The following is a 24,515-nucleotide window of genomic DNA, read 5'->3' on the forward strand; positions in this document are numbered from 1 at the left end:
TGTACACTCCTTTCTATATTTGCGATATTCAAATAGGTACAGCTAATAGGAAAATGTTTGAGCAAATCTGGGTCAAGTTAGTACAAATATTAGAATTTGTAACAATAATTTGGTTTAGACAAAATAAATTGGTTTAACTTGTTCGCTACCACAATTATATGGAATTTACGTTCGCATAGACCACCGACGCATATTTGCGTCAGCTGATCACATTGAAATAGACTAACGACGCACACTTGCGTCTGTGTTCGATGTTATTAATCAGCGTATTTCTTAGCAACGGTCTATTTTAAAGCCCTGATTTTATCGTATCGGTCTAGAGGGATATCTGCCGCAAATGTGCGTCGCTTGGTCTGTGGATATGACGATTGGTTACGTCACACAACAGTTGGCAACATTGTTGTTTACATCGTGCATTCCGCGACATCTCAGAACAGATGTAAACGTTATAACCTTTGCAGTTTTGGCGAGTGGTGGAGTTTCTTTATTTGTTTGAGTAAAAGCTTGAAACAACCAAATTTACAACGACGCTTAAACGTGTGTCGCCTGGTCTATTGAAACGAAAATGTAGGTAATCTTTTTATCTAGATTTCATTAAATAAACTGACCGACGCATATATGCAGCGTTTTAAAAGTTGCTCCAAACGATAATTAAAAACAATATTTATTGCTTACTAATTCACTTAAGGTTAATATGAAGTCAATTCGTCCATTTAAACGATATTTCTCTTTTGGTCTGTTGGCAATGTTATTCCTATATCACTTGGTCTGTAAGCAACGTCATGATCATTCCTTTTGGTCTGTAGGAGTGACCGGACCAACGCATATGTGCGTCGCTCGGTAGCGAACGTGTTAAACATTAATTATTTGTTATTTCCCAATTTGCAAAAATGCAAGCTCTAGCCTAATTAAGACATTTCCAAACAACATGTTTCGAGATGTATCCAAATACATTTTAAGTAGGGGCCTAGTTTTAAATTTTTATAAAAAAACTATAAATTTGCATAAAGATTATAATTAATTATCCTTATGTTCCACCAAAAACTATTAATAATAGTTTATTTGTGTAGGTAACTAGTGGGCGAAGTGGCACTTTGCTACACATAAGAGAAATGTTTACGCACGAGCCGTAGGCGAGTGTGGAAAGTTTCTCGAGTGCAGCAAAGGCAGTTTGCACTTGTGTTATACATTATATTTTCCCTAAAGTTACCATAAAACATATAAATAATTAGTTGTTCAAACTCTGTTCAACACTAAATGCAAATGATTCAGTTTGGATCAGTTTCTATGGTTGTCGATAATATGGAACCCACCCAAATATGGACAGTAGGCCTAGGACATAAAAATGTTCTTTCCATTTATGATAACCCAACCTAACATAACCGCCGCAAAGCGCTGTATAGCCTATCTGTAGCCTCCGGATAATACTTACCAAACAGGGTGTCTACTACATTCTGGATAAAAAATTCATGGACAATTCCCGTACATTTAAGGACCTTTGTCGGTGTGATTACAGAATAATATTCCTGATTTGTCAAACTGTATTAATCTTGTTCTTCGTAGTTGTTCCAGAGAGAAAAGTAAAATATAATAGACAAGAATTAAATTTCAAAATAGAAACTTATTGCAGTAAACAAACATATACCGGGTGTTTCAAAATGACTCACCCGGTTTTAACGCTTTATAACTTTTATACTATTAAACTTACCGCTATAAAATACACATCAAACGAAAAAGCAACTCAAAGAGTTTATGCCTACCAAAGACACATTATTTAATAAAATCGATCCAGCAGAACTGTAGATTTAATTGTACAAAGTTAAAAAGTAATCTCCAACTTTTTTTAACACTAGAAATTTGGAGGTTACTTGACGTTTTTGCAAATTACTTTTAAATGGTGAGGAAATCGACCTAAGTGGAAGGTAATATTCCAAAAAAGAATAAAATTTCCTAGAATCTACTATTATGCATTTCTTTAAAATACTTAATAAATGTAGCCTAAATTTGCCTTAAAATAAAAAAGTGTGAAATTCAATGTTTGCTATGTCTATTGTCTACATTGAAGACAGGGATTTTCAATTTTTTTCCATTTTTAAATAATTTTTGGTACCTTTCTTGAGTACTTTCAAAAAATGCATAATAGTAGATTGTAGGAAATTTTATTCTCTTTCGGAATATTACTTTCCACTTTGGTCGATTGCCTCACCATTTAAAAGTTATTTGCAAAAACGTCAAGTAACCTCCAAATTTCTAGTGTTAAAAAAAGTTGGAGATTACTTTTTAACTTTGTACAATTAAATCTACAGTTCTGCTGGATCGATTTTATTAAATATGTGACTTTGGTAGGCATAAACTCTTTGAGTTGCTTTTTCGTTTGATGCGTATTTTATAGCGGTTAGTTCAATAGTATAAAAGTTATAAAGCGTTGAAACCGGGTGAGTCATTTTGAAACACCCCGTACTTTAGGTAGGCTACAGCTTTTATAGTTTAACAGAAAAACGCAATCATTGTCTCCTGCAATAGCGACAAAATCCTAAATATCTCCATCGGTCACGGAAACATCATAACATAGCTTATCCGATGCAGGTGGATTAATTTGGCATTATTCGCCCTGGCACAACGTTAGGTTCTCGACTACTTTTGAAAAAAAAATCTTTAATGCATAATGAATATATTGTAACTCGGTTCTAGGTACAAATCGGTACCAGTAACCACAGAGTAAGATTATTGTCTTTTCATCTGCAAAGTTAATATCGACACATAGCAATCATTACTTTATCTTAGGCTCAATTACATTTTCTTAGTATATTTTACAGCACTTTCAAAGAATCAAAATACCCAGGCCTAGGCCTAATTATTTAGGAGGGCCTATATAAACTGAGAAACAAACTATGAGGTTATACAGCAAAGTCACTACAATAAGATAATAAGATAGTTAATAATAGTTACAGTAATAAGATTTAGATTGCTTAAAGCATACAACTCAATAAATAAATATGGGAAATAAAAAACATTGAAACCTGACTGCCAACAATGTAAAAAGATACAGAAAATGCTATGATATCATTTGAAACCAAGTAGGCCTACGTAGTGATAAAAATGTAATGCAAACAATGATGCTTTTGGTTTTGTCAATTGAAAGATAAAATAACCATAAAAAAAGGGTTTAATTTAGTTATGTTTAAGATTAGTTACATGTTTTATATGAAACCATAAACAGTTTTATGGCACTAGGCAATGGCCAGCGGCAAATTGAAGTACAAGTAAGAAGTGAAATTTAACAACCATTATAAAACTATTATTTCCATGATAAAATATGTTTGGGATCTAATAATGATTACCCTAGTAATAAATAAATGTTGTAAAGGAATAAAAGTGATACAGCTTTTATGAGCTAAGCTACTACTGAATCAACAGTTCTTGGAAGTACTTGATTTGACACTTGATTGTCGTGATAAAATATTAATGGGTTTGAGAATGCTAATGGGGTTTTTATTGCATATTTGGTTTTTATTGGGGTTTTTATTACTCTAGTAATAAATTATGAAAATGTAAACAAACATCTGATAAACCTTTTATGTGCTCCTAACCAACTAGCAATCGATAAAATTATGGCCCTTTAAAAATTTAAGGACATAGTTTGGCATTTAAGGACAATTCCCGTACATTTCATGGCCAGTAAAAAATTAAGTACAATTCCCGGTTTTCCCGGATTTCCCGGTTGGTAGACACCCTGTACCAAAGTACCGATTTGAACATTGAATAACTTAGTTAACAAACATAGCCTAGAATGTATCACAAAGGGGAAAGAATGTTGACTCACCTCACTTAAGTTATGGTTAGACCAAGTAACATTATCACGGCAAAATGGTAATTGCCTCCAGGGTCCACAACTCTGGTCTCTCTTTCTCTCTCATCTGCAGTGATGTCGATGGCAATGTCGTCCAGAAAGGTTAAGTTAGTCCTCTTAACTGATTGGTTCAAGACAATATTTAAAATAGAGACCAATTTGGGGTTCAGGTCAAATTACAGCCTTTGCTCCAGGATCATCTATAAAATTAACATTGATGTCATCAGCAATGAATTATATAATCCAAGTCTAGTCTTACACCAAATACAAACAGCTCTAGAATATTTGACAGCACATAATTTTACGTCCTACACTCATTCCAATGAATATATTTCTTTAATACTTTCTTACTTATTACTTGGCGACCATACAAAGTAGGTACCGTATTTTAAGCCAAGTATGAATGGAAATGAGTGTAGGATCAGGATGAGTGGCGCGATCTTGTAGTCTTGTTAGTGAATAAGGCCGACATTCCTTAGACACAGCTGTTAATTAATAGCCCATACAGCTAATGGCAACTAAGGGACCTACGGTTTATTGTGGAATCCGAACCACATTATTGCCTTGGTATATACGAATTGGTCTAATTATCAGGATAGTACTGCGGATAGTCGTAGGTAGTACTCACTCGTGCGGACGTTAATCCACACCAGGGAGTATCGCATCCACAGTGCATGCCTATAAACATCCACAATTCGTGACCTCCTACTAGCTGGATTACAGGACGACGCCACCCGTCCCAGTCATATTGATTATTTCATTCAATAAACTTAGGCCTAAGTTATATCAATTTTGGGTAATGTTAGGGTAAAACTTAACCTAACTAACGGAATGAAATATTCAAAATATTAAATAGTCTTGTATTAATATCTTTCATTTGAATGAATGTAGGACATAAACTAAAGTGCAGCCAAATATTTTTACATAGCCTAAACAAATTCTTAAAGTTGACACTGGGTCAGTGTGAAAAAGAGACAATCCTAATAGCCTAGGGATAATGCCTATTCAAACATTTGCTACAATATTGCTTGATGGTCCAGAATTAGCCTACGAATAAGCTGTATCTTAGGTTCTTGTTGGTGACTTACCTAAGTTAGTGTCTGGTAGGACTACTTAATGTTATTAAGTAATCATGTTGATTACTTACGTTTTTTATCCTATAAAAATTAACTTATTTCACATTATTCCTTAAAAACTATTGTTTGTAACACTCGAGTCATCTATTTTCTTGTAAACAAGGAAAGAAATAAAAAAGATAAATATTTACAATATAAAAGTTTTTAGTCAATAAATGGACAGCTTGAAGATGTCCGTCGGAACGGAATTCGGAATCAAATATTGCGATTGCGACTCGTGAGTTGAGGAACTGAACGATGAATTAGAACAACTCCTTTTCAAGAGTAGCTCCGAAGAACGGGTGCTTGTCGATATACTGGGACTATTTCAGTGTCGACAAAATGAAACTATTTCATTGTCGACAATATGGGATGTCGACAATTTGTGGTGTCGATCATTTGCGACGTCGGTTATTTGGGATGTCGGTTAAGTGGGAATATTCCAGTGTCGACAAACTGGGAATAATTCAGTTTCGATCAATTTCTACGGTTGTCGATATTATGGAACCCACCCAAACTCACTACACTAGAGCTAGAGCTAGAGCTAGTTAGCTAAGCTAGAGCAGCAGCAGCAGCAGATCTAAAAGAGAAGAAGAAGAAGAAACGCAGAACAGAACAAGAAACGAGACGAAGGAAGGCTGAAATTTAGGTGGAGTAGAGGAGTAGAGGTAATTCAAAGAAGTCGCGGGAATTTTCAGAAGTGTAGAGGGTAAGCGACCGCACCGCGAAACACGAGACCACGGCGAAGCCCACTGAGCTAAAATTTAAAAATTATAACTGGAGGTAGCACTGCCATGGCAGAAGTCTGTCAAAAGCGAGTCGTTGATTTTGTTAGGTTGGTATAGCATAGCAGTAAGTTTTCTTACCATAGCAATAACATGGCTTCTTATAACTAGGTTGTATAGCAGTGAGTTTTTTTGTCATAGCAATAACATGGCTTCTTATGGACACCCACCTCACGCAAACATGGCGGCTGGCGACACGCATCTTTGACATTCAGTGCTACCTCCAGTTAGAATTATAGCTCAGTGGCGAAGCCACGCCCTTCTCCCAGAAGCCAGAAGGGAGGGGCCGGGACCTAGCTGACCGATTTGAGTTGTCGGTACCAACTTCATTTGATATGTGATTTAAGTGAAATGGTACCTAGGTGAAAGGTTGCCTAAAAGAAGGCCTCCCTTGCCTAGTACCCTAGGCCACTGCCGCCTTTAACACCAGGCCGCGGCCTTCGAAGTGGCAACTTCCCCAGTAGTGTTGTAACAGCTGTTTGGTTTGGAAGCAACTAATGATATTTGTGTATTTACGAAGGCTTTTTTACTGGTCTATGAAAATATTGACTCTACTTAAAATGTACACATATAGATTTTAAATTCATATTGTTTCGGTTTTCGATTCTGTATGTTTTATATTCAATCATTTAATAAATTTATTTTTATACTGACAATTTAAATTTAAATCAATAAAGTGCAAATTAATGAGCTGATTTCGCCTGTCTGCTATGTTATCTTACGGTACGTATGACCATTGACACACTAAACAACCCCACTTGTGACGTTGCCAATTCTACCAGGCCGTGTGGCCATCTGGATTTAAAGGTGGCCGTGTCTAAGCACGAGCCTACCATGTCTATTCGGTAAATCGACCCCGAAATTTATCGTCCATTTACATTTTGGTAACATTATTGTTTATTAAGGAAAACCAAATATCGTATATAGCTCTCCAAGAATCCATAGTTATCCCTTATTTCAATTTCAGTCAACAACAATTTCAATCTTACAGTACACCACGAACACGACACACAACCACTTTCTGTTAGAAAAACTTCCCTTCAATGCAGTAAAACTGTTTAATGACCTCCCTCTCCCTTTGAAAGCCGAACAGGACATCGGAAAATTCAGGAAATGTCTTAAGTCCATCTTGAGGTCTGCTACAGCGTCCGGGAACTGCTTTTGCTGGTATAGTCTTTATTTAACATCAGAAGGAACTGTGTGTCGCAACTGAACGATATGATATGTTATATATATGAGAACCATTTTCTCTCTAAAAGAGCGTTAATCATGCCGTAAATATTTTTTAAATTAAAAAACTTTTACATTCCCATCTAAATTCTTGAATCTTTAACATTTGTCAAACATAAATTTTCTAAATTTGACTTTTAATTCTGTAAAAAACCTATGCACATTGCGCAATTCCTAAACATTCAACAACTCAAAGAATCACTTACTCAAATAAGTTTCAAGAAGCACTTACTGTACAATTGCATAACACTTTTTAATTCACTTCCACTTTCTTTTAAACTTGAACTAAACTTGTTAAAATAAAAAAAAGTTAAAATCTTTGTTGATAAAGTTTACCTGTTACAGCGTCCAATAATTTGCAACTAAAACCACTTCCAAGAATAGTGATGTAAATATTTATAATAAAACTTTTGTAAGTATATTAAGACACGTTCACTGACATCCATCTACAGACCAATCTCAATTCTATCCACTTTAGCCAAAGTGTTTGAAGATCTTTTCCTCATCCGTATTAAATATAAAGTGCCAGTTTCCATCGCTGTGCTTCACCTCTTCAATTATTGGGTTCGAGGGGGGAGTTCTTTCCAGAGTTCAGGAAATAAAGGATCTTAGTGTAATTTCCACACCAACACTAAGCCCTGAGATGAACGATGGTATCCTTAAAAATTGGGTTATCCCCACTGCATTGACCCCAAAAAAGTATAAAATCCCCGGTTTACTGGCCTCAAAATTACCCGAACTGTAAAAACTTATAAAAAAAAAATTTATCAAAACCAGAATTTTAACTAAACGGCTTTCTTTCTATTTAATCTATTTATTGAAAGTGTCAAATGCCCAAAGACAACCACAGAAGGATTCAGTGAGTAATAGTCTTCATCAGAAATCTAATAGGCTACGTGGAGTAATTATCCAAGCCTTAAGTCTTAAGGGCTCAGAAAAAAAAATAAAATAATAATCTATTTATTTACAGTACACCTCAATAAACGAATGGAACCGGTGACATAAAAGAAGCAGCCACAAAAATAGTGAACCTCGAGGCTGCAGGATTTTTAAGAGCTACTACACAGCCTAGCCACTGGGTAAAAAATGGAAAAAAAACTTTGATTTGAGGTTAGAAACAGAAACTGAACGTTGAATGAAATAATTGAAAGTCTTATACTTATATAGGTTATAGGCCAGGCCTAACTCATCCATCATTTATCTCTCACTCTCACTCTCTCTACTCTCTCTACTTGTACCTTGTACCATTTGAGTAACGTACTTAGGAAAGGAAGGAATAGGAGGACGGAGGACCTGCTCCTCAACAAAGTACCTCAACAAGGTAAACCTTGTTTGGCTGGACTTGTAGTGTTTTGCAAATCACTAAATTGACAAAGTTCTCAGTTGAATGTAGGCCTACATGTCTACATTAGATTAGATTTCACACAGCCACAAGACTGACTATCAGTAAGTACTTGAATTGGGTAAAATTCCACCTTGCTTTAAGACTAGCCTACACTAACTACCTTTGTATGAAAAAAGGGTGATACAAAATGCGGTAACAACTACAGGCCCATGGTCTAAGTGCCTGTAATGTCAAAGGTAGTAGAGTTGACTATGAAATTTCAGCTGGAAAACATTTTCGGGTCCAATCACCTTCTTTCATTTGCCCAGTACAAGCTTAGAAGTGGGCTTAACTTACATTGGGGAATCATCATGATTCCAGAAAGGTTGTCCTTTTCAGCTCCACCAACCTTAACAGGGAACACACCATTACTGATTCACCTCATTGACCTAACATTGGATGTTATTGAAAATTCTCCAGCCAGAATTATTCCTATGAAGATTGGACCTGACGTTGAAGACGTGCACGTAAAGCAAGAATGCTCGTCCGATGATGGATAATAACGAACAATCTGATCAATGTAATAGAAGTAAAACAGAGCTGGAGGTAAACCCAGAACACACTAAGTTTAAACAACACACTTAGGCCTATGTCGTACCGTATTAGAGTTAGGCCTAATGAAACTTTAGTGTGCAACCAAGTGACCACATTCATTTTTTCTACGCTGAAGATCACGGGTATCCTGTACAAAGCCTGACCAATCCAAACATAGCAACATAATCCTTATCCAGGGAAAATTGTAGGGAAAATTGTAGGGCATTGTAGGTTAGAAAAACTAAAAGGTGTGAAAAAAAACATGCGTTCCCTGTGAAAAATGCTTATATATGAATATAAGTACCTTCTCGTACTACATTTGAGAATCTTGTCAGTAGCATTTGGGGGAATTTTCACTCAGAGAATTATGAGTGTTGTTATCGACTCGTGCAGTCTAAAGGATACACTCATGGTAAAGTCAACGTTTATAGCTGATTAAATACAACAGAAAATGACTTGAGAGGGTTTACAAAACTCGAATGAACTCCTAAACGAAATATTGTCGCTCTGGACTGTGAGATGGTGTATACCTTTACAGGAATGGAAGTAACCAACATGGCCTTTCTATACATCTTTGGAGCTCTGATATTTGAAACACTAGTGCACACTCAAAAGAAATCGTGGATATTAACTTAAGATTGTCTGGATTCACCCCAGAGCAATGTCTACAGAGAAAAGGATATTGTTCAATCAAACATCTTTGAAATGTCCAGTCATATAAACTCGTAAACCATCATAGTCGGCCACGGACAAGTGAATGATTTGAGGCTGATATAAATAACCCATCATCTCGTGGTGGACTCGGCTACATTGTATCCTCATCCTAATGGTTTCCTGGTTCCAGTACTGCTAAAAACTTGTTAATTGGTGTCTTCAAACAAATTCAACTAGTATCTCATCGTCATCTTCACAGTCGAGCTCCTCCCACTCATCAAAACACAGCAGAATAAAAACCCAACTTAAAACAAGCAGACAGTTGCCTTAAACCAACAACACATCAGAGTAGCGTCAAATCAATACTTGATATCTCCTTCACCTTATCCAGTCAATGCTGCAGCAGCCAACTTGTGGCTACCGAGGAGGGTAGAACTATTACCAACCCACAGCTACAAACTAATCACCAAAATATCCTCACAAAATCAGGCAGGGAATTGAGGCAATGAAAAAAGGGATGAATAATCAACAAGGAACATGAAAGATGTTGCAACTAAAAGACCACAATTTTGTTAAAGTAACCGAACTAACACATTATGAAATTGCATTAAGATGTACCTGTGACTGTTGGATCTGAAGAGGCAGAGATAGATAGGAACAATAACACAGTGTTTGATAACGACAGCTTTGAAACTGTTAGTGAAGATGACAAAACTCGGGAGACTCATAAGTAAACAGTGACACAAATTGAGTGATATTTATTGCACTGATCCAAGATGAATCTCAACAAATATGCAAACTTGCCGGCTCTGAAGAGAATTAATATACAGACTCATGAAAAGTTTGATACCTGCCAGGGAGTTACAACAGAGTAGCCCTATGTGAAGATCGGGTGAACAAGTCGATTATAATACAGATAGAGAAAACACTCTTGTTGCAGAAGAAATTGAATGTCAATCAAATGATGCAATAAATATTAGAGACGAATCATAAATTGCATAGGTAAGTGGGAACTATTAATATTTTACCAACAAAAACTGCCAATGAACCGATTAAAATTTAATTACAGTTATAATGGTCTACAGATTTGACAAATCAAATGAGACTAACCTACAACTTGACTCTATAGGCTACATAGCCTCCTCTAACACAAGGCCATGGCGTTAGTGTGTGGCAACATCGCAGGATCATGCATGTTAAAAGTGTAAACATAAACATTTGCTATACTGTCTATAATGCTATAATTATGGATTAGTGTAGCAGCTGTTTCAATTTGACGGGACAGCGGTGTTGCAACTTTTGTCTTGCCGCAGCATTGTGTTAGAGGAGGCTACTTTCTCTATTATAATCAATGTTCAGAAAAATCATAACTATAAATAGCATTATATATGTATTCTAACTCTTATATTTGCTGAGCTTACTTGCTAACAATTTAGAAACATTGTCAGCACACGTAAAGTTAACTAATGGTCAGATCGGCACATTCTTCTTGTGTATTTTCAGGGTCCCCTTTCAGCCTTTGAATTCAGGATGTTCATCTTCTGTTGTCATTCTTCGGGAATCACTCTGGTGCGTTTCTTCATGACGTTGGATAGCTCTTTTTAGTATTTCTACTTTAGATCCTTGATAAACATATTGAAGTTATCTTGTTTGATAAAATATTCTGTCTTTTTGAAGCTTTTTAAATGATGACGATGGTGTTACTTTTGTCTGCTTTTTCAGCGATTTGACTATTCTCTTCCGATTTCTTCTTTATTTTAATGCATGTATTTAGTTCTTTACTTTTTCTTGGATCTACGGTCCTTGGCTGGTGTGAGCATTGTAGACTATGCCATTTCTTTCCGAATTGTGTAATGATCTACATCTGTAATTGGATTTATATTTGTCTCATCCTTGGCGGCTTGTAGTTTGTTTTCGTCCATCATTGTGAAATTGTGATAATTATTTGTTTTTTTGCCAATATGAACATGTTGATAGTTTGATTTTGATTTGTAACCACATCATCTATAGCCTAATAAGAACAGTTAAAACAAAGCAAACAACACCTCATGACAGGCTCATTCAGCTACTAGTTTCATAAAAACCCTTTAGTCAGGTTTTCAATATTTTAAAGAATATTTGGTCATTGAACATGAAATACAGTAATAGACCTCTTCAGATTATTAAGTTAGGCTACATAATAAATACATTACATATCAGGTACATGGTGGGTAGACATTTTAGTTGACTAGTTTTAAGTAGGCTATAACATTTAAGCTGTAAATGCTATACACAAAGGAAATAAGAACAAATAGATTACTAGACAATAATAAACATGTGAAAAGCCTATATAGTATTTTAACAGAAAACTGGTTTTAATTTGGATGAAGGTACATACAAAAATTCTTGGATATTATAAAATGGCCTGGATTCTAAACAGCTGGATACTACAGCTGGTTCATACTACTCCAATTTCCAAATGTGGTAGTAGACACCTTGACACACACTTAGGAATCAGAATACACAAATATATCAGTGGACAACTTGACCAGAGTTGTGTGTTTGCAGGATTGCAACCAGCAACTGGCGTCTCAACCTAAGGATAGACTACAGTGTCGCTCAAATAAAGACAAGGATGGCTGACCCGTGCGACGAAGTCTATACTGGTAGTCCTGAACAGTTAGACATTCTCAGCAGGGGTGTGGAAATAGCACTGAGGTACAAGGAACTGCAGGCTTCCGTGGCTAAGCTGACGAGTGAGGTAAATTCAGGGTGTATATCTAGCAATCAGAAGGAAGAGTCTTTGTATAGTTATAAGTTCATGGTAGGCTATCTAATTTTCCTTGTATGCTAGCACAGCCTAAATTGTTAAATGGCGTAATCCATGCCTTTTTTTGCAATTTATTGAATAGGCCTAGCCTTATTTTATAAAAATACGGCTACTCTTTGTTTATTTAGCGAATTTCCCATATAGGGAATACTTTATTATCGTAGGTGTCATGGTAAGATTTTTCGTTTTGATTGGCCAAAAACACCACCTGTTCAAATTCATATATAGTATATGTCCGTTAGCACGATTACTCATGCAAAAATGATCCGATTTCAAAGAAATTTATTTCTTAGGTGTAAACCAAAAAACCTACATTTTGTTCTAGCAAATTGGTGAACCAGCGTTATCGGACCATGGAAACAGGGTTATATGGGGGAGATTTATAGGTTAAAAATTGGTTTTTCTTTGAGCCTCAAATCATAATTAGCTTGTTTATGGATATATTTTATAAAACTTGGCAAATTTGTTTTTTTATGCTAAGCTATTTTCATTTCAATTGAATACATTTCTTTACCCTCCCTGTAGCAGCAAGCCTAAACCCAAACTAAAATTAATTTTATAAAAAAATTGACTTTTTTAAGGGAATATTTAAGTGAAAATCTAACCAGGTAAATGGAAATTTGCTTAGTCTGCAGGTTTTCTGCAGCAGGGGTATTCCAATGTATAGTATTAAAAATTTAATTTCATATGCACCGATTAAGAAGAAAATCGAAGCTCTACTAGCGTTACTTGGGTTATTTAGGTGGCGTACTTAGAAAGGAAGGTTTTCAAGCAGGACAGAGAGTGGAAAGAGAAGCTGATCATGACGGGGAGAATAATGGGGTTGCAGACGCCTCTGACACGCAATCAACTGCTGAAAGAGGTGTCCAACACCATGAGTCAGAACAAGAAACTTAAGTGCCGTGTAAACAAACTGCAGTGTGAAGTGACAGCACTTAAGAAAAAACGTCTACAGCGGTTTGTGAGTAGCCCATGTTGGCCTAGTATTGTTACTAGGTTTGTGAGTAGTTTGAGAAGACCTAGTATTGTAGCTAGGTATATGTGAGTATACCTACATAGAAGTATTAAAGTCAACATTAAAATCGACTTTGCCCTAGCCCATGTAGGCCTAGGGCGAAGGGAGCCAGATCCCCGGGGCCCGGTCAAATGTAATTTTTTCTGTTCATGTAATCTCCTTAAGTTAAAAAGATGAGTATGGTTTTCCAGTTCACTTAGTATTTAGAAATTTAGGTATTGTTATTTGTGTAACAAAACGGCACAGAGGCGGCTGGATACCACCATTAGTGCACAACTACTAATATTTGATTGATATTTGCCGATGCACGGTAAACTACTGCGCGTTTTGTTTGGGTAGAGGTTATGTTTCACAGTCAGTCACTGGATGTAAGCTCCGACTTGTATATAGTATGGTTTAGAAACCTAATTAATACATTAAGAAAATGCAAAATAGGTAGCCCGGAACCGCTCAACCCAGGGGCCCGTGACAGCTCTCGCCGGCCCTGAGTATTGTAGGCCTAGTATTGTAGCTAGGTTTGTGTGTAGCCCATGTAGGCCTAGTATTGCAGCATTGCAGCCTATGTAGGCCTAGTGTTGTAGCCCATGTAGGCCTAGTGTTGTAGCCCATGTAGGCCTAGTATTGTAGCCCATGTAGGCCTAGTGTTGTAGCATTGCAGCCTATGTAGGCCTAGTATTGCAGCATTGCAGCCTATGTAGGCCTAGTATTGCAGCATTGCAGCCTATGTAGGCCTAGTATTGCAGCATTGCAGCCTATGTAGGCCTAGTATTGCAGCCCATGTAGGCCTAGTGTTGTAGCCCATGTAGGCCTAGTATTGTAGCCCATGTAGGCCTAGTGTTGTAGCTAGTTTTAGATTCATAATCAATGATTTGTTATTCTATAAATAACGTAGGCTGCACTCAACGTGTTAAAACAACAACTACATACATAGCTGTGGTACTACTTGTATACATAGTTGTGGGCTGTGGTACTACTCGTATACATAGCTGTGGCACTTCTCATATTCAAAGTTGTAGAACCACTCTTATACACAGTTGTAGCAGTACTCGTATTCATATTTGTGTGACAAGTTGTGTGTTGTGCAGGTATCCCCAGCTAAGTTGGCGCTGCGCAAATACTTGCCACCGGAGAAGCTAGTGGCGCAAGACCAGAAAGATGCAGTACAGACTCGCGACATGGTCAGAGGCGAGATGGAGCGAATGATAGAGAAGCCCAATGAGGTTAGTTAACAAAACATGCATTTTAGTTTACTAGCTCATTTGAAATTGTATTCAATGTTAGACTATTGATGTAAGTAGAAGTCACATCCCATGTTAAAATTTCAACCATTATTTCCTTAGGAGTGACGTAGTTGAATCGATCCACCGACTGAGACAGACAAACTTGTCCAACTAAGACTAATTAAAAAAACATCCTGATACAAAAACACGTTTCGGAGGGAAGAACAACTAGTTGGGGGGTGTAATTTTTACACTAGTGTCTTTTATTTACATCAAATTTATGAGAGTCAAGTGAGGATAAGGAGAAAACCAAATGTTAACTTCTCCGTACTAATTCAACTATGTTCTATTTTAATAAAAATTAGCTCTTTTTCATTATCTAAAAGTCAATGGTGAGTATAGGCCTACCTTGGGGTTAAAGGATTTAGCATGATAACTCGACTCGAGCAATTATCATCAGATTTTGATGAAATTTTGTACAAATGTGTAAACTTGATCGGATAATGGAAACGGATGTTTATGGGGTAAAAATTGGTTTTTCTAATTTTTTAGTCACAAAACATATAATTTCCCAATTCGTCTCCAAACCATTAAGGGGCATCATATGCAAAAAAAGAATTAATTGTTTTTATTTTGGTTTCAGATTAAAGCCTGTTTGTTACTTCCTGAACAAAATGACACCTTATTAATAGTTCTAAAACGATTCCTAAATGAAACCTTACTCGGTCGTTTTTCCTTACATTTGAGTAATATGTGATCTAGTAATCTCGACTTATAAGCCCACTGAAGAGTTTTTGTAGGCTATTTGTTAAAGCAGAAGTTCAAAATCCCCATGTTATTCTTATTGTGAATACGTGAAACTGTTTTAGTTTCCTTGTTTATGGATATATTTTTATGAAACGTGGCTAATTTATTTATTTTATCCTAAGCTATTAATATTTTACTAAAAACGCATTTTATTACCCTCTTTGTAGGAGCAAACCTAGGTATGTGTTAACTTAATGTCATTTATATATATATGAATATCCAATCAATCAAATAGAAATTCACTTATCATATCCACCATTTTGAATATGAACCTTTTTTGAGATTAAAGATTTTTTTATGACACTTTACTAATTTTTATTATTGAGTAAAAAATCTAAGGAGCTCCAAAGAGATTAAGATTAAGTTCTCTCCCTATAATTCTGTGTGTTTTCTTCACAGGATCCATGTGACAGTATCCGTGATTCTCACTGTGGATTGCGTCATTGAGGATGTCAAGCAAGAGTGTAACAAATTATGACATCAACTGATCTTCAAGAGTTGACCAAAGGAGGAGAGGTGTTTATAAAGTTTATGTTGAGTTTATAAAGTTTTTCCAAGTGTTCAATTACAGAGGTTCTTTTTTGCCGTTGCAAATACAGTTTTTTTTCCTAAAAGACCTTTACTTTACCTGATAAATGATCCAGCTTAAGTTAGGTCCGCACATGTGGCATTCACTAAGCATTGATAACAAATTTCCATCTACACTAGAGGTGAACGTCAGTTCTCTTTGTTTCTTGCTCCATGTCAGTGTTGTTATACAAAGCACTTAAATATTCCCTACCGACCCAGAAAGTGACAAATGTGGCGTCATACCAACACAAGTAGCTCGCCACTAGTCAAATAAGTTAAATCAAATTATCTTTATTCACATGTGTGGCATTTCCCCGGAGATTGTAGAGTGTTCTTTTTACATTGTATACACAGATTGATGTGGTATCTCTCTGAAGGTACCAAACACCGTGGTAAATAGTATATAGAAGAAAACCCAACAATTTCTGCTAGAACAAACACTCCAAAAAAAGGTAATAAATAATTTAATTTCTAGATCTTGCCACTGAGAAAATAAATAAAAATACATATTTAGTAAATAATGTCAAATACGTCAACACATACATGAGTGTTTAAAATGTACAAGAACCATAACATGGTTCTTGTTGTACATTTTAAAAATTGATGTATCACACAAGGTATTATAAATTTAGCAAAATTTCTCAAAAAGCACCCCTACCCCTGACGCGAAATTATAGGTGTGGATTGAGTTTTTTCTTGTGTAGTAAGAAGTTTTAGTTTGGAAGCGTGCATATAAATTTAGTTGAATAAAGTTCAATAATTAAGTTTAAAGTTTCTTGTTAGTTAGTAAATATAAGTTAGGAATTGGATTAGTTTTATGGATACAATTTAGTTTAAGTTAAAAGAATAAAATGCACTTGTTTCTTCCAGTTTAGTTTTCATTCAAACATCCAATATAGTTGATTTACAATCACAACAAATCATCTGTCTTAACCAGATGTAAATAAAAACATTTGTTATATACAGTCTCATGGCTTAGCCACAACCCCTCCCATATTGGGCCTTTTTGGGAATTTTTTCAAAATTGAATATAACTTTGTTGGATTTGGCAAGGCCAAATTAGGGAGATATGAGAACGAAAGTGTTCAAAACCTTTGTACTCAACAGATAAGGAAAGTTTTCAAATGAACACCCTGTATATATAATCATACTTCAGACAAAAAAGTTTTTTTAAAGATAGTACACCCTTATCCACCTTATCTTAACAGTTTCTGGAAAATATGTAAGAAAAAAAAATAAAATTTAGTTTGTGTTTCAAAAGTGACTTTTAATACGATCCAGTAGCCAATATTTTAATAAAGCCTTTTCTAAATCAAAATGTGCCTCAATAATTATAAAAGTTTCAAATTTACTCTAAATGAGGTTACAAAGTGTGCAACTCTGCTTCTCTTTATTAATTATGGCTACTGAAGTAATAGTGCAGTGTTAACCGTTTCTGTAAAAAAAGCAAGATGCCTCCGAAAGTAGACTTTTTAACTAAAAATTAAATAATAAATAATCGTCTTTAACTAAAGACGAGCCTATTTATGAACTTAAAATAAGAAATGCTCAAGTTGACAAAACATGGACAGTGCAAACTCTTAGAAAGAAATTAAGAGCATTAATTAGTTTAAATGTTTCACCGAGTGCATCAAATATCCAGAGGGATATTGTGATTGCGGATGAAATCAGTGTTCTAAGTGAAAAAATCGAACAAATAGAGGCTTGTATAGATGATAGTTTAGTTAGAAATAGACCTGTAGAAATTGTAAGATACGAAGAAAAATTAAGACATATCAATGATAGGGTTAGTTTTCTAAAGGAGTTTTGGCTAGAAGCAAGTGTTGAGATTGAAATTAATAAAATATCAAAAGCTTTGAATGCCATTAAAGGCAAACTCCGAGTCAGCAAGTGTAGAAAGTAGTGCTAAGGAAGAGATAGTTCGTAAATTAAGTGAATCAAATATAGAAGAAGAGGAGTTAGACAAAGTTGTTGAGAACAAACTTAATTTAAGTAATATCAGGACTAAAGTGATCAAGTGGTTGAGAGTAATATGGGGAAGTCTCAGTTTTCAAAGTTGAAAAATCCGATCGAAGAACATTTGAAAAGGTTTAAAATAACTGGGTTAAATGTCAGTGAGCTACTAGACTTTTTGTGAAATGTATTAAAGCTTAAAGAGACCACTGATTTGTCAGACGGACAAATCCTAGACCTACCTTTAAATTATGCGACAGAGCGTTTGTTATCTAAGATAGTCGAATGCAAGGGTACAAGTAAAAGTGTCAAGGGTTTACACAGTGCATTGTTACAATAATTTATTCCAATTGGTTTACGGGAAAATCTGAAGAGGGACCTAGTAACTAGGGCACAAAGAAGGAATGAAGCTTTAACTATTTACATAACTGAAGTCAGGGACAATTGTAAGGTGTTAGACTGTAAGTTCAATGAAGGTGAACTAGTGGAAATTATTAAACTGGGGATACATGAAGATGATAGGGCAAAGCTAGTGTTTATGGGGGACCCTAAAAGCTTCAAAGACTTAGACAAGTTATGCATTCATGCGCAAAATGTGCGGTGCGTAGAGTCGCAGCGCAAAAGCTTAGAGGTTCGCGGTAACCGGTATCAAGGGGCAAACAACGTTCAAGAGGGAAGAGTTTGTTTCAACTGTAACCGGCCTGGTCTCCTAGCCCGTAATTGCTACAGGCCTGTAAACAAATGGAATAACCGAGAGTCAAAAAACTGGGTTCGAAGGGGAGGCTTAAGGGATCAGCAGGGAACCTCCCCCAAGTAAAAACAGATGTTAAATATAATGTATCTAAATTAGAAAAACAAAGGGTTAAGAGGGTCATATGTAAAATAAGAAGGAGGTCAGGAAAGTTTCGTCAGCGGCAAAGTTTGAGAGCTTGAGTTGAATCATAACATATATTTTTTTGAAAAATTAATGATGAATAGTTTTGGAAATAAATCAGGTAGAAGAGGAAGCAAAATTTGGGACGCTCGGGCGCTGCCTTGCGACTACACGTCTCTCACTACTACCCTACTACGCACACAGTGATTGATGCATTCAATATTCATTCTAATTTATACATTTATAATATAAGCACGGTAACATTTGTATACATACTCATGCTATTCATGTTAATTTAATTATTGTTTTGTGTAATAATTAATAACTAAATAATGACTAAATCGGTCCTATATTGAACAATACATTGAAGCCTGTTTAAAAACTGTTAATAAGGATATTAAAACAAATTTATTTTGTTGGGTGAGTTTAACTTTGCTCAAACAACTAAAAATCAAGTGTAAATGACAATAAATGAATTACACATTACAAAAACACAGGATTTGCACTCTAAGTTATACGATTTTGATATAATATATTTATTTCATAAAATAGCTACCTATTTTATCCGTGTTACTATTGTGTTGTGTAGTTAATGACTATTAACCACAAAATCCAAACCAGAAAGTTGACTAAATCATCATTGTTGCGTAACTATATGACCTTAGTTCTATATGTTTTACAATATAACTATTAATGAATGAACTTTCTATGATATCGCAATTTCTCTAAAGCTTGGTCCCATATAGTATTAGTTCATAAAATAAACAACTACAATAATGGTTTTTTTACATTATTTTGTTATACTTAAAATATAACACACGTACGAATATAAATAAACTGCATGTTTTTGGATGTTTTTTTTCCTGTACAGTACTCAATCTATGCATATTAAAAATCGTGTTAAGATGCCAATGAAACAATTATACACTAAGAAAACCCATTAACGACGGTAAATTGGATATTTTTCAAGTATTTTTACAACATAAACACGTTCACAACAATAATTTGGAAAATAAACTACATGCTTGGTTTCCAACACTTGTTAATATTATAAAAATGTTGTTTTGTACCGTTCCTGACTCCAGTTACATGCATCAGTCTAGAATGTAGCATAGTAGCAACTCGCAGAGACGGCGGAACTAGGATGACTCATCGCTCTCCCCACCACTTAAACGGGGCAACGCCGATTTTCAGGTGGCTTCACTTCACTCACCCGATTCCCTCTCTATTTCTATTGTGTGCTCTCTGGGTTTAGGAAACAAGGTCAGTGACCCTCAATTTTTTTAGTTTATTAATAGTTTTGATGTCATAATATGAATAGAAACGTTTATTTCAGATCAAGATAAAGATTTTGTTTGTAAACATCTTTTAAATTTTAAAATGGTTTTTATTTCTAATGTAAGAAATTCTAATTTTGGGAGGAACAGAGGGGGGCAAATATATTTAATTAATAACCAATCATCTCTTAGATTCATTTTCTCTTATCAAGATTAGTAATGTAGGGACTACTAGGGATGAGGTTCTGATTCTGCCTTTGTATTTAAACTATAATTCGTGGGATAATGATTTCACAATGTTGGATAATTTTGTAAATGCTAACAATCTTAATATGGGACCTAAATGGACGTATAGGCAGAGAGCAGTATTTTGCAGAAGATATATTTATATTTAACGACAAGCTCAATAATTACCGGCAGTCCAAAGATATAATAACAAACAATAGAGGGAAGCGACTTTTGGATCTGTTTAACGATTTTGGGATTATAATTATAAATGGGCATTCAGTGGGTTCAGCTGAGGGTGATTTCATATTTATAGGGCAAAACGGGAATTCAGTTATTGATTTAGTGGGGGCATCAATAGATTGCTTGCATTTTATAGAGGATTTTAAAGTTTTAAGCTTTCCAGGCTCCGACCATTTGCCGATAGAAATTACAATTAGTGTATATTTACCAGTCGCAGGGATGGCAGACGTTAATAATATAGATGTAAAAATACTCCTGTTGTTACCAAAGTTAAATTGGACCAGTACAGATAATGATTCATATTGTGACAAGATTAGTCAAAGGCTTTCTAATTTTCAATTTGTGGACTGCATTCAAGAAGATGTAAATCAAATCACCAGATTAATCACAGAATCAGCCCATTTAAAACCGTCCTCTAAGAAATTTTAAAATTATTTTTCTAAGAGGCCATGGTTTGATTTTGAGTGTGGTATGCTACGTAAGATTTTTAAATTATTGAATTTATTCAGGAAATTTAATCAATCAGAAATAAAAGTCAAGTATTTAAAATAAAATAAAATATATAAACAATTGTGTTTTAGTAAAAAATTGGCTTATCAAAACAACCTTGTTGACACACTGATAAGAGCGACCGATCCCAAAAAGTTTTGGAATGCGATAAACAGTTTTAAAATCAAATCAGATAAGCAGGTGGGAAATATTTATCCAGTAGAATGGCATAACTATTTTAAAACTCTGATAAACCCCCCGTTTTTAGCAGCGGAGATATATTATGCTGAACCTTTAATTTTAGACAATAGATTAGATCAGGATTTTGAGATGTAAGAATTGCTGGAAGTGCTAAATAAAGTAAAAACGGGGAAAGCGCCCGGACTGGACAGAATTCCGTATGAATTTTACAAAAATGCTCCATTGCCCTTTCTTCAAATATTGCTTGCTCTATATAATAACATATATTCAAAAGAAGAAGTTCAGGAATCTTTTAAGCGATCTATAGTTTTTCCTTTATACAAAAAAGGTGATTTAAATTTAGTTACAAATTATAGAGGCCTATCTTTTATTGATTGCATCGGTAAAATATTTTCATGTTTAATAAATAATAGGTTAGTTAAATGGGCCAATGACGAAGATACTGAGTTTCAGGCTGGTTTCAGGAGAAACTATTCAACAATTTATAATATGTATTATTAGTTTAACATGCATGGCACATTTGCAATTTTATAAACAAGAAAAGTTATACTGTTTTTTTGTAGATTTTAGCGCCGCTTTTGACACTGTAGATAGACAATCATTAATGTACAAACTTTCATCTTTAGGTGTGTCAAAAATAATGTTTTTGAATATTTTAAAACAATATTACAACGGTACAAGTGCCTCTGTCTGGAATCGAGCAGGTGTTACGGATAGTTTTAATACAATGATAGGTCTGAGGCAAGGATGTGTGTGTAGCCCTAGTTTGTTTAATTTATTTATTAACGACATGCCGGAGGAGATTGGTGGAGGAGTTTTGTTTGAGGGAGTCAAAGTGAATATTTTAATGTATGCTGATGATATAATTCTAATCTCTCCAACAGCTCCTGTCCTCCAGCATATGATCAATCGATTAGATAATTATTGTGCACGTTGGAATCTTCGTGTAAATCTATAAGTAAATCCAAAGTTATGGTGTTTCGTAAAGGAGGCTAACTAGGGTCTTCTGATCGTTGGTGGTACAGAGGCAAGCGTATTGAAGTGGTGAATGAATATACTTACCTTGGTATTACTTTAACTCCCTCATTATCTTGGGTAAAACATTTTAAAGCAAAAGAAAAATTAGTGTCTAAATTAGCTATTAATTCACTTTGGGAAATCTTATAAATAGCAACGATGTCCCACTCAGTGCCAAACAATTGTTTTTTAACTCTGTCATACGATCAATTATTTGCTACGGTGCGCAAGTGTGGGGCTTCATTGACAGCGATTCTGTGGAGTCTGTTAATAAGTTTTTCATCAAGAGATTATTTCGTCTTCCGAAAAACACACCAAATTATTTAATTTATGTTGAATCATTATCAAATAAGATATACTTTTATTCAAGCGTGTTAAATATTAACTATCTAGTAAACGTATTATCAATGTCTGAAAGTCGTTTACCTTTTAAATTAGCCAGACAAAAAATAAACAAGAATATTTACTGGTGTAAACATTGGAAGCGTCTGGGAAACAAGCATGGCAGGGAAATAAATTTCGACGTAGACGAGGTTGGCATCCCTGTTCTACAATCACAGCTGATGAGTGTAGTGGAAGGGGAAAGGGCAGCATGGAAAAGTGATTGCGAGGGTCGAGCGCACGTCTCTGTATCACCAACAACTCTTATCTATTAGCTTCCTAAAAGATAAGACATACCTTGCTGACAGATATGACATAACTGTAATGTCCTGGGCGATCAAGGCAAGAGCTGAGCTTATCAACCTCTGGCTTGTAGACAATTATCATTTGTGCACTCTTTGTAATTTACAAGAGAAAGAATATGCTTTTCATTTTATATCTGTTTGTCCCATTTTAAATTCAATTAGGAAATTTTATTTTGGCTGTCCAATTTTGACACAGGAACAATATATAGAGATTTTGAATGGGTGGGATTGGCGGGCCTTAAGTAATTATTTAAAAGATGCTTGGTCTAAAAGATGGGGGTTAATACAAGAATTTAATCTGTGAGAATCATTTTCCCAAATGTCATTAATTTTAAAATCTTTTTTATTATTATTTATTAGTTTCATTAAGGCATCAAAATTGCATTAGTTCTAAGATAGAAATGTATTTATATCCCAAGAATCGTTGAAATCTATATACAGTATATTAATTTTATAAAATATTGCTGGAATGTAGGCTATTGTTGATTCTAAAAAAGTAAAGTTCACTTATATTTTCATTATTATTCTTTTTTAATTTATGCAAATACAGGGTGTTTTTTTTTAAGTGTGCCACCATCGGGATCTTAGTAACTAATGCTTTTACAGTAAACTTTAAATGGGGAACATTCCCTTGTTTTTAAAGAGGTTCAAAAATAATTAAATAAAATTTTTGTAAATGGCCGCCATTTTCCAATATGGCGGGCAACTTTGAAATTTTTTATGGAACACTCTATATTTTATCATGTTTTCGGATAGAACATGCAATTTAAAAACTTTTTTATTTTTGACATTTTTTCTATAAACCCACTCGTTTAGGAGTTACAGCCTATGGAAAAATGACTTTCCGGTGTACATTTTACATCATGTAGCACTTTTTCATTCATTCATTCCACTAAGTAAAATAATCTATTTTTAGTTTTGCTATACACTTTTATTATTCATCGTAATGAACAAATATTATATATTAAAACGTGACATGGTTTTTTTATTTCACGATTCTGAATCAACCACTTGCTGGATTTTCATGATTTTTGTGTTGAATGAAAGATAATTTTGAGAACTAGGGAATGTCGAAGCCATAACTTTAGTTTAGGGTTTCAGTTTTTTTAGAAATTTAGTTAAAAACGTTAAAAAGTCTATCAGCCGACGCTAACAGTCTACTCTAGCTTTGGTATAATATAATTTGCAACAGCTGTAAACATTCAGCGTTTTTGACACAAATTCAGCATTTTTTTTCTTTCATTTATTTGGAAAATCACAAAATCTTACAACATTTTATAAACAAAACTTGCTGCAAAAGCCCGGAAAAATTGGCTTGTCTGCAGCTCATAGAGATAAACTTGTTCTAGATAACAATGAACTTTGTCCCTTGGTCAGTCCTTCTCCATATTACACTTTGGTTTTCCTTGTTTCCCGTCAAGATCTGCAATAATTGTTGTTTTGATTTATTCTCTACCTTTCTATAGAAGACTAACTTGCTTTAAAAACAACTTGAAACAATTATTTTAAATAAATAAAATACAAAACAATAAATCACATGCATTAAATACTTCTCACATTTAACAATAATATAATGA

The 24,515-nt window shown here is 34.8% G+C and overlaps 1 protein-coding gene across 2 annotated transcripts; it reads left to right on the plus strand.

The window, feature by feature from the left end:
- Window positions 1-8,178: 8,178 nt before the first annotated feature.
- Window positions 8,179-15,988, plus strand: LOC128998692 (uncharacterized). Of its 2 annotated transcripts, none has more exons than XM_054424935.1 (5): window positions 8,179-8,426; window positions 12,100-12,292; window positions 13,104-13,322; window positions 14,462-14,596; window positions 15,803-15,988. In XM_054424935.1, exons 2-5 carry the CDS (start codon window positions 12,167-12,169, stop codon window positions 15,848-15,850), a joined length of 528 nt encoding a protein of 175 aa, XP_054280910.1. In that variant the 5' UTR covers window positions 8,179-8,426; window positions 12,100-12,166; the 3' UTR covers window positions 15,851-15,988. The 2 variants fall into 2 exon arrangements, with proteins under 2 accessions (XP_054280910.1, XP_054280911.1); XM_054424936.1 differs by lacking the exon at window positions 8,179-8,426 and adding an exon at window positions 8,468-10,554.
- Window positions 15,989-24,515: the final 8,527 nt, after the last annotated feature.

The sequence above is a fragment of the Macrosteles quadrilineatus genome, unplaced genomic scaffold (assembly GCF_028750875.1).
Source record: "Macrosteles quadrilineatus isolate MER2022 unplaced genomic scaffold, UCM_ALF_1.0 Scaffold_7__1_contigs__length_78375512, whole genome shotgun sequence".
Classification (NCBI taxonomy): domain Eukaryota; kingdom Metazoa; phylum Arthropoda; class Insecta; order Hemiptera; family Cicadellidae; genus Macrosteles; species Macrosteles quadrilineatus.